The sequence below is a fragment of the Aulonocara stuartgranti genome, assembly GCF_965226115.1.
Source record: "Aulonocara stuartgranti genome assembly, chromosome: 11".
In the NCBI taxonomy this organism is placed as follows: domain Eukaryota; kingdom Metazoa; phylum Chordata; class Actinopteri; order Cichliformes; family Cichlidae; genus Aulonocara; species Aulonocara stuartgranti.
In genome coordinates this window covers 8,847,021-8,858,197 of record NC_138947.1, presented here as the reverse complement: position 1 = coordinate 8,858,197, position 11,177 = coordinate 8,847,021, and the positions used below count along the sequence as shown (strand labels likewise).

General features: G+C 40.6%; 1 protein-coding gene across 2 annotated transcripts in view; it reads right to left on the bottom strand.

The window, feature by feature from the left end:
• Positions 1-831: 831 nt before the first annotated feature.
• Positions 832-11,177, bottom strand: part of bmper (BMP binding endothelial regulator) — a 33,235-nt gene continuing 22,889 nt past the window's right edge. For both annotated transcript variants that reach the window (XM_082552035.1, XM_082552036.1), the window contains 10 exons: positions 11,009-11,108; positions 10,542-10,651; positions 10,319-10,453; positions 9,767-9,871; positions 5,437-5,482; positions 4,540-4,709; positions 3,631-3,832; positions 2,831-3,173; positions 2,527-2,657; positions 832-2,132 (listed from right to left, as the gene is read on the bottom strand). In XM_082552035.1, coding sequence (XP_082408161.1) covers positions 1,951-2,132; positions 2,527-2,657; positions 2,831-3,173; positions 3,631-3,832; positions 4,540-4,709; positions 5,437-5,482; positions 9,767-9,871; positions 10,319-10,453; positions 10,542-10,651; positions 11,009-11,108 — 1,524 coding nt within the window. In that variant the 3' untranslated portion in view covers positions 832-1,950. The remainder of the gene's footprint in view (positions 2,133-2,526; positions 2,658-2,830; positions 3,174-3,630; positions 3,833-4,539; positions 4,710-5,436; positions 5,483-9,766; positions 9,872-10,318; positions 10,454-10,541; positions 10,652-11,008; positions 11,109-11,177) is intronic.

The following is an 11,177-nucleotide window of genomic DNA, read 5'->3' as shown; positions in this document are numbered from 1 at the left end:
TTTGAAACAGCTGACCTCATGTAATTCCCAGCATAGCACTATCCCATATACAACCTCAGCAGTACAAGGCTTGCAAACTGAAAACATCAACAAGGAGTAGAAAACGCGTGTAACTGGCATCCCAGTACGTGCATCATTTATTCAAAAAGATGTGTCAGCTACCAAAAGAGAGTAAATTTGCTCTAGTTTTCTGCTATCCTGTACTCCTGAAATGAGAGATTTTACGAGTGGATGTGCAGCATCAACATTTTGATGTTTGACATTGACTCATAGCTACGTTCATTTTATGGGCAGTGTTCTAAACTGAAGCTAGTCTTTTCTTTTTAACTCACATAACAAAGCAGACATGATTGTGAGTTATAAGACTGTCATACTGTGCAGTACTAGAAAGAGTTACAGTAGCAGGTGAAATGTAAGTATTTCTTCTTGAACAGGGGGGAAAATTCACTATCTTCCATGTGTCAGTGTTTTGTTTCTCCACCTGGGCCAGACTGCAGTCATTTTTTTTTTCTGCTTTTGAACATTGCTTGAAGTGAAAGAGGGTGGCGAATTGTCAAAGCGAGTGAAACCACTGAAACAGGTGGACACACGTCTAATCCCCTAAAACCTGTACAACCCTGGAGACTCAGTTTGCTGTTGAATGAACTCTAATGTATTTGGTGCTTTTAGTCCTTGTGTTTTATTTTAGAGATGTGTTCATGTGAAATATGTTTGTATAAATTTGAAGTGTATTAAAGCTGTGCAAATGTATTTAAAATAGTTTTACATCTTTTTTTCTTTCAAGATTTGTGTCTTTTATCTTTAGTGGAGATAAATCTAAGGAGCCACAGATAAACATGAAATCAGCTTTACTTCATTTTTTTTTAAACACTGGCTTCTTTTGGGAATTGAACTAGCAGCCGTAATCTCGATTTTTCTCCAGCACTACATAGAGGAAGGACGACAGTCAAAAATGAACTTCGAGAAAAGATTATATTGCTGGTCTTAAATAATTATCGTCAAGTGAAACATATGCTTTCACGAACACCTTCAGTTTACTAACCACTACAACCTGTACACTGAGCATAATACAATACAGTACTTAATCCCTGCGATGGTGCAACAGCTGAGTCACATTTGGGCATTTCTCTTCAAACAGTAACAAAAAATACACAACAAATATATAAATAGCTTTTGTTTCCCTTTAAATCATTTATAACACAATTATATTCATGATTCTGGCTCTTGCTACAACATTTCATTTGACTGATATATAAATTAACATCAACAACAAATAATAGCAATAATATTAATAATTAGAACAATAATTATATAAAAGCTTGTCTGTCTTTCATATAAATCTGGCTAGCTTACAGTATGAAATGATGGAATAGAGATGATAAGTTCAGTTTTGATATGATGAATCCGAGTTTCTCTTTGACTTTGAATCTCACTATTCCAAATGCAGATGCTCTGTTGGTCACTTTAATGTGTTTGCGAGAGAAACTCAGTCGCCATGTTGGCTCTAAGAGGAGTCCGCTGGCCCCAGACTGTTCCCTGAGGGTCCATGGCAACATGCCGTAGTTCCTGTAATTCGTGAGTTGTAAAATCTCCAAATGCCACTTAAGTTGTCGCTTGAGATTTTAGTTTTTATTCTCCAAAACTGTAATTGGTGGCGACTGGTGTAGTAACAGTGTGACAAAGAGGCGAGAGGAAGTCAGAAATCGAACGCTCCGTGATCAGATGATCATCTGAGTTTCCCTTCAGTCCGTCACCATTGTTTGGATCGCTGGCATCTAAGTCACGACAGCGTACTTCCTTGTGAAGTTATGGACCCTGAGTACCTTGTTGCATCTTATCTGTCAACTTGAGACCCTTTAGTGTCTTCCCAAACTCTGCTTTGCTAGTTTGGACCCTTAGTTTTAGTTCAGATGACCCTCCCTTCAGTCCCCTTCCCCCAGCTCATAGGGGTCACCGTCCAGGGCATGCTGTGGGTTTGATGCACCGTCCCTGGAACATCACCAGGTTGGCGGGGCAGTGGCAGCCGGCCACGCACGGCTTACGGCACGGTCCGATCTCATTCCAGTTGTCACAGGTTTTGGTGCAGCCTGGACCACAGGTGTCGTACACTGCATCGTGTTTACACTGGGTGGCTGATGAGAGGAAGAAAAGGTAGAAAGAGGGGAAAAAGTTAGGACTTGATTATGTCAATGTGAGCAGATTCTCAGCAGCTTCTCATTGGAATTAGCTGTTTCTCATGCACTCATACCAAACCCAATGCATACTGTTCATTTTATCAAGGTTGAACGATAATATCATGCAAAAGAGGGAATTTAAGCATACATAAGGTAAATCCTTTTCTACTTCTCTAAAAGGGAGTACTATGAACTGGAATGGCAGCTGCAGTAAGTGTCAGGTTTGCTCAGAAGTGAGCAGAATTTTCTTTAAACAAAAAACAAAAAGCCAAATCTGGTGTCATTAAGACTGGCTCTAATAGTCAAGAGCACCTCTCAGAATGCTCTGCGATTTATGAGTGTTGCCACTCACCCATACAAGCAGCTTCGGGTTTCCAAAGTACGGGCACACCTTCCCTCTCACAGGCTCTGCTGTAGGCGATGAAGGTCTCGCAGTAACAGTTTTTATGGACTGGACACTCACACATGTCCGTCACACACGACCTAAAGAGGGCAGAATTTGGTTTTGTTTAAGATTAAGTTCCCGTAATGAAAAAAGATTTTACCGAAAGCCTCATACAAGTATGGTTATGGTAGGACAGAGAAATGGATACGTGTGACAAGCTACAGTGTTTGGCACTTTAACAATTAAGTTGTCACTTGAGATTTCTCCTCACCTGTAAAAAGACCCGAAGTCCACCACACTGTGGCACTTACTAAAAAGCCACGATTTTATCTTCTGGCACTCCCGGTGAGCCCTGAACTTGACTTTAACGCTGCCGGGGCACAGGAATGAAGTCGGCCTGCGAAGCGGGTGATGTTTGGTGCAAACCTCATTTCCCTCGACCCTCCATGACTCTGCGAACTCGTCCACGTCAAACTTGAACTGCCCGTCACCGCCTATGGTATCGTCACGCTTGTGGCCATTGTAGTTGCCGCAAAGGCCGCAGAGGCGCCCACGCAGATGAGGAGCAGCTACAACCTCCACAAAACTGTCACCATCCCATGTGATCTCCAGACCTGCAGAAAAAGGTGGAGGTTAGAAACAAAATCTTTATTATTTGTAACCATCTCTTGTAAAAGAATGATTTCAAATTATCAACTAATTTTTCAGATATGTGGTTTTCATCTGCAAAGTTTGTGCTGTTATTCTTAAAGCTGCTTTAATTTTGGACAAAAAATTCATAATAACCTTTCTGCATATTTTATTTGGGTGGCATGAGAGGGCAGAAGACTCCTGCGCTTCTGCTGATGCTTAACAGAAGGCCACACACAGGTACAGTCAGACCAAATCAGGTGAAAGGTCCACACAGAATGTTAAATAGACGATCATACATGGAAAACCAGGCTCCACTCACTGAGCCATGCCATATTTTATCAAGAACTCTCCAATGATTAATTCACCTTCAGCTGAGACCACAAATAGAGGTCAATATTTGCTGATTTAAAAACTTGGATCAGAAAGACGTATACTGACCTGCAATGGTGGTGAGTTTGAGCAGGTATCCATCCAGGTCTACATGCACCCCAGGACCATGGTAGGGCAGGGCGATGCGAGTACCATTCTTCCGTACCGTTAAGTGCTGGTGCAGGCTGAGGATCAAACTACCCAGCTTCACCTCGACAGACTGAGTCCAGGAGAAGGAGCGAGTCCTCCGGGCGTGATTCTTCACCAACACCTGAAATCAAAGTAATGAGATTAAAAGCCAATAAAACAGGACAACTCAGGATCTATTGAGGTCTCAGAGGTCCTGATGTCTTTATAAATTTCAGCTGCTTTTGGTTTCTAATGTGTGAAAAAAGTCAGCAGAGAGGTCAGCAGAGATGAGCAGTTTCCCAATTTTTTTCATCCCATTCTGAGTACACATTTTATCAAATCCTAGTGTATTCTAAATTCCATCAATAACATACTATAATACAGCTTAACCCGGCCTAACTTTCAGGTATTTCACTCCTTTTGAAAATTATATTTGACCAGTGATGGTGAAAGAAAACCATCAAGTTCCATCATTGTACTGTAACATTTTGACTGTATTTATTTTTTTTGTTGTAAGTTGGTAAGATAAATGAATAATTGAATAATAGGACATCCAGCATGCACATCAATATAACAAATATAAAATAAAGATTAATACGCTCTGTAATAAGGCCTGCGGCCTGAAAAGTACAGCATGCTTATGATATAAGATGGGGAAATATGGTTTGTTTTCCTCCAGCATTACCATGAAATTGCACACTACTTAAAATTACCAACCCAATATCTAAATTTACTTACAATATAATTATTTATTTGTTTCCTGTATATACACTCAAATTCCATTTAATTACAGAGGAAGTATGCCCTCAGTTGTGGGCTATATTATGAAGTGATACCCTTCCATTTTACCGTGAAGCTCGAGTCTGGGCTGTTGAGGTTGATGTTATTCCCAGGCCCTCCAGAGGGAATGCTACCACAATCACGAGTCAGAACATACTGACAAGTTCCCTGAAAGTTAAAGGTCCTGCCGTCAAAGGTGTTGTAGTGAGGGTCGCCAAAGACTGTACACACGCCTGGCTCTGAAGTAGGACAAAGAAAAAGAAAGCTCTTGATATGTTTAACCAAAAAAATAGAAAGAAGTCAAAGAAAGCAAATGCCTTTTTTAACCTCAGTGACCTAAAACATGAACTTTGGAACAGCAGTAGGTCCCTGGACAGCAAGAGGCAACCCAAAGTTAAGCACTTTATAAAAAAGGATACATGTTGAAATCTGACAGCTAACAGCGGAAAAATTATTTACGATAAATGCTGAAATATGTGGCACTAATGTGACTCACTGTGGTAATACATCTGCCTGACCAGCTAAATCTAAACTCTATATTATACACAAGTGGGGTTTATGGAGTATTTGTAGTCCTGAAATAGAACATTTTGGGGGATTTTTTTGCTGCAGTTTGAAGCCAAAAGCTAAAGTAAAACGACCCAAAGGGTAAACCACAGTCTGGACTGAAGTTCACGGGGAATACTCAAGTGAACTGCAGAGGCCAGAATGAGATTTTATTTTTTATTGCTCATAAAAAGAACAATTCATAGGTTCTGAAGTATAATTAGCTTTCTAAACATTCAGTATCAATAACTCTGATTCTTGTGCAGCCACAAACAAAATATATATATATAAATATATTTGAGATATTTTAAGACTTTGATGGGCTCAAATTAAAGGGCTTCCCTAGATATATAGATTAGAAGACACTGCAGTGAGAATCCCACAAATCACTGTGTGGAGGGTGGAGAAGGACTTACTCACTTTCAGTGCAAACTGGGCAGCAGCCAGTTCTGTTCAGGATTTTATTCTGCAAGAGAACAGACACAGAAACACTGGATTAGATAACTGACAGAGGAATTAAGGGAAGATGACAAGAAGCCTGAATGTGGCAAGGAAACTTGTTTTGACAGAATGTGGAGCAGTGTCACGAGCAAAGCATAGACACATGGAATAAAAACCTAAAAGAAAATTACAATAAGAAAAAACTGTTATGCTTCTGACTAGCTTTGCAGTTTACAAATTTCAACCGAACTGTACACGAATCAGAATGTCCAGGAAAAAAGTTTCTCTTTTGATAAATATTTCTAAAAACCATTAACTTTTTTGCCCTTGTTAAACTTTCTTCTACTGATCACAGATCACTAAGTCAGATTATTCCTAGTTTTCTGTATTTGGGAGAAAAAGAAGATCAGAGTTTTGTAAATGCAAGAAAACTAACAAAGTAGGCCTAAAGTAAAAATAAATAAAAACAGTAAAATAAAACAGAATCTGAATCAGAATACTTTATTAATCCCGAAGGAAATTGTAGGTTACAGCAGGCAGGATGCTAATGGCGCACGCGCAAAGGAACCTTCTGACCAAACTTTACATAAACATCACATTGGGAAGAAAAATAGTAGTTGGAGTTGATTCCTGATGGACCCCTGTTATTGAACGTAGGTCTGCCACATAAAATACAGTATTATAATGTATGACTTAGAATATGATGACTATTACTAATAATCTCTCATAATATTTTAACTTGTTCTTTTTCCTCTAATTTAAAGTCTTGTTTCCACACAGTTGAGAACCAAGTACTGGTGGTCAAACGATATATATTTCCCATTTTTGTTGGTAGAGATTATCAACAGTTCTAATTTTGTGCTGTCATTCAAGCAGAGGTAACAGAAGTTACATGAAAGATGGCGATACAGGAAAAGTTCACGTTTTGACAAGTTCACAGCAACACCAGGAAGGTTTCAGAGACACACATACTCCAACTTCAACTGCTGAACTTTGTCTGTGTAACAGGACCCTCTGTGTGTGTGTGTGTGTGTGTGTGTGTCCGCTGTATGTTTCAACTTCCATCAAAAGTGCAGATCAGAGGGCTCTTTCACACACCTAGTTTTTTTGCCTCAGGGAAGCCCTTTTTTTCACACGCACACACGCGCGTGCGCACACACACACACACATGTAATTCTATCTTTGTGAGGACCTTCGCTGATACAATGCCTTCCTTGCCCCTTAAAACTACCTTAACCAGCCTAACTAAATGTTTTAACCCCAGCCCCTACCCCTGTTAACCACCCTTTGAGTCTAGACTAACCAAATACCCTCCCTTTTGAAAAATGACTCCTCTCCCAAGGTCTAAAACTGGAACCAGTCCTCACAAATAGACATATAAACGTATACGCAGTCTTTTCCCCCTGTCTTCCAGACATACACAAACACACACACACACACACACACACACACACACACACACACACACACACACACACACACACACACACACACACACACACACACCACTCATCTGTCATCTCATAAAGAAGTTCTCTGTACCCTCAATGCAGACTCCAGAGTCCTAACCTCGGCACAAAGGGCACTCTCTCTCTTTGAAGAGGGCTGCCTTTTGACAGACTGATGACACAAACAAGGACACGCACACACACACTCATTCAGGCACACACAGTGTCAGAGATTGGTTTTCAGGGGCCTAAATATAGGGAACCTCTTCTTTGCTGTCACTCAAATGCCACACAGACAAAAGGCTGTTCGGAGACACACTGTCTCCAAATGGGACCCACACGCTCTGCCGACCTGCTGCTGACCGCAGGATGATGGCATGGGAAAGAGTATGCGTGAGGTATGTGTGTGTGTTTTGAAGGTAATGTGGACTGTAATGACCTCTGTGAGAGTGATAAGCCACACTAGATTACATTTACTAATATCTTTTCATATCAAGAATAGTGCAAATGTCAGATTTTTCATTGTTATTAAACTGCGGGACAGATTGTTTAAAACACCTGCCTACAAATCAAACCTGACTTTGTATTTTCATAAGAGAAACATTTTCATAAGAGAAACATTGCAACAATTTTATTGCAATCAGAATTTAATAAATTCACAAATTATGCTTAATATCAACATATTTTTACAAGAAATTATGTTTACTTTATGTAAAGAGCAGAAAAGTCAACCCAGGGGGTTAGCGGTAACCTCTCCACTGGTCCTGAAGTGTCCGATTTCACTCACTGATATCAACCTCACAATGCAGCACACACGTGTTATCCGATATCGTGCTATATATTCCCCACTGAAAATCTGTTTACATCCTTTTGCATTCCTTTACATACAACTACATGCATCTGGGTAACTTTTTCCTGTGTCACTTCTTTCATGTTGTTTTTTCTTATACAGCTCTCAAAAAGTGATGTCACATACTGTCTCAATGTTGTGTCAATGCTCTAAAAAGTGCATTAATATGTTAAGAATAGAGACTTTAACTGTATATAAAAGACAGCCACTGTGAAATCACTTACTAGTTAGGAAAGTGCCGGATTTAACCCATTAAAACCGACTGGAGCATCTGTGCTCCCATAGGTTTTAGGTTAAACTTTTACGTCAAACTACCATAACTCTTACACCATTTGTGCAACCACAAAATTTCAGTGGTTTCTGAAAGCAGAAACTGTTATTTTCAGTGATATAAAGGTCATTACAGTAATCCCAAGCAAGGCCCACATTCAGTACTTAGCAAATAACACAGAAAACAGGAAAAAGAAAAAAAAACCCAAAAAAGAACCCCAAAAGATCAAAAGAAAACAGATAAAAAGTTCTGTTTTCTGTTGAGCTCTTTCTCCCCTCACTCTCTCTTCTCTCAACCAACCTTCGTCTTTGCGGGGCAGTACTTGAGAAAATCGCCGAGTCTGTGCTTTCAGGAAGTTTTGGAATTCTTTCAATTGAGCATGAGGTTAAGGAGTTACGGGAGTTACAGATGTTTTAAAAAAAAAAAAAAACGCTGTAAAACACCTGTCTGACGCCAGCGATGGAAACAGAAATACAATACACATTCATATGGCAGCAACTTGCCAATCTCCCTCTGTGGTTTCCTTTTTTTCTCCTTTTTTGATGAGTATGTCATCAAAACATCTACATTATTTTGCAATCAGTAAGACTAGAAACTTGTGACTGAGACCATAGAGGAATCACAAAAGTGTTTACTAGGATCACAGATCAAGGAAGCAGGAGGGTCATTTTCTTACAAACATTTCAACAATCTGGCTTTTTTTTTTAGCAACCAGAAAAGTCGCCCCCTGCAGGCCACTAAAAAGAATGGCTGCTGCATTCACTGCACTTTTTCAACATTGAAGCTACAGTCCTTAAAAAACTATTTGCCCTCTTCCACATTTAAAGTGACTTATAAAACTGCTTTTTCTCTGGAGACAAAACTGAATGTGGACCACCAACGGCACTGTGCCTGTTCTGACCGCAAACAACAGGTGAGGGCTCGTTGTAACCACTGGAAGCGTGTGAACTTAGACCAACATTGACACCGGCTTTGACTGCGTGACAGCCACCGGCATGCCAGGAATCCACTCCATCACGAAACGCACGACAGATAACCTCAAAGCGACCTCTGCAACAGGTGAACGCACCATAGACCCTTCTCTTGCCAGCAGTTCCCCGAGTTCCCAGCTAATGCCACATTTCAGCTGTGTTACAGTGCACTAATTGAGACCTCTTTATGCAACAGGCTGTGTTACTCTTTGATATACCCTTATAGTTATTTTGCTTATTTCTTGCATATGTCATGTAAAAAAGAGGATACATTTTTACATGACATGTTCAATGTTTTGATTCAAGCTGATACTCTACACCTGCATTTTGAGGTGAACCTGTTGAAATTGAGAGTCGGTTATGGCAGCACTGCCGATAAATCTTGACAGTATTGTCATTTTGAGGCGTTACGCATGTGAAATGAGAATCACGAAGTTAGTCATGGGCTGTAAAGTATGAGTGTGAGACAGGTCAGATGGAGAAAAGGAAAGCAGATAAAGTGGAGTGACAAAGACAGGGTTGTTGTAGGTTAAACCACCAGGGGTATGAGGTATTTTTGTTTGTGCCACCAAATCTCCACCCACCCCATCACCTTTGGATGACTGACTGCTCCCAGCCTTCACTAGAGATTGCAGTGTTTTTTGCAAACATTATAGTCCAAGAAATTAAAAAGACAAATACACAGTCGAAAAGCAGCTAGGGTAACATAACAGCACATAACACACCGCTATAAATAAATGTAATCCATTGATCAACTGGTGTCACTCACCGAGGGGCAGCTGGTGATTGGTACACACTGTTTGGGCTGACACTCAATGCTGCCTTTAACGCAAGTACAGAGAGTACAGTTAACTGATGACCACATGTCTCCTTCCTGCAAAGGAAAAAAGACACAATAGGGTTAGAACAACATCCATCAAGACGTAAAGGCACTTATCATTCCAACAATACCCAAGAATACAGCTACGTATTATCTATACGTTCATCCTTTGCTGTTGTAGTCTTTCTGATCACTCAGAGTGCTTTAAGCCACTACTTTACCAATTCTTGCACATGGAACTTTAGTCACATTTTAGCTACCATGCATTCACACCTACAGCCTCTATAGAATCACCAATGTATCTAACGTGCATGTCTTCAGAGCTGTGAGAAGTCTGAGTATGCAGAGGAGGGTCACACAGGAAACATGCTCCACACAGAAAGGTCTCAGCCACCAAAAAGATTTTAACAAGGAGGCAACAGAGCTAACCGTTACCATCATCCCACTCCATAATCCACCCATCCATCCATCCATCCATCCATCCATCCATCCTGCTCTTACCCTGTAGATCTTGTTCCGGACTCTGCAGTACTTCACCTCCTCCACCTTTACATAGGACAGACACTCCTCACAGCAGTGGCTGCCTTGGCAAGTTCCCTGCCGCGAGCAGCGTTTCTTGCACACTACAGTGGAATTCTAGAAAGATTATTTGAATTAGGATTTTTTAAATTTACTAACTGACCATTGCTTTGTTTAATGAAGCCTTTGCTATTCAGGCTGATACCTGGCAGGTGCAGGTGGTACAGTTGTCGTGTATAAAGGAGGTGCCATTGTCATAGACCTGACTGTAGAACAGACAGCTTCCCAAAGAGAGATCGAACACCTTCCTCTGACCTGGAGGAAAGACAGAGTCATGTAGAGAAAAATGGGGATTAAAAACGGAATTGATTTGGTTGTATCTAAATAAAATTCTGACTGCTTCAGACATCCATGAGTGCAAAACAAAAAAATTCCCCTGCAAGATATGACTAAAGTTATGAAATTAAAATTAATGGAGGCTGAGGATAAAAAAGATATTTAGGGTCATTAGGAGCAGCATTAACCCCTTCTCTAAGGAGATTACATGTTTCATTGCCTATCTATGCTTCTGGCCACAGCTGTGTAATGTCTGCCACCTCATTTTAACAGGAGTTATGTTTTGTGGTGTTGCCCATCATTATGATCCCCATCATTGAATTTCCCAGTCTTTACCGACACATCTGGGACAACACTGTCCAGGCGGGGTGTGGGTGAGCTGAGAGGGGCAAGAAAGGATGGGACACACCTCCCTCGTGCAGAGAGTTCGGCCTCCCTGAAACAAAAACAGAATAACAGCAGCAGAATTAACCTTTGAATGAAACTTTCCTAGGAAGGTGATTTG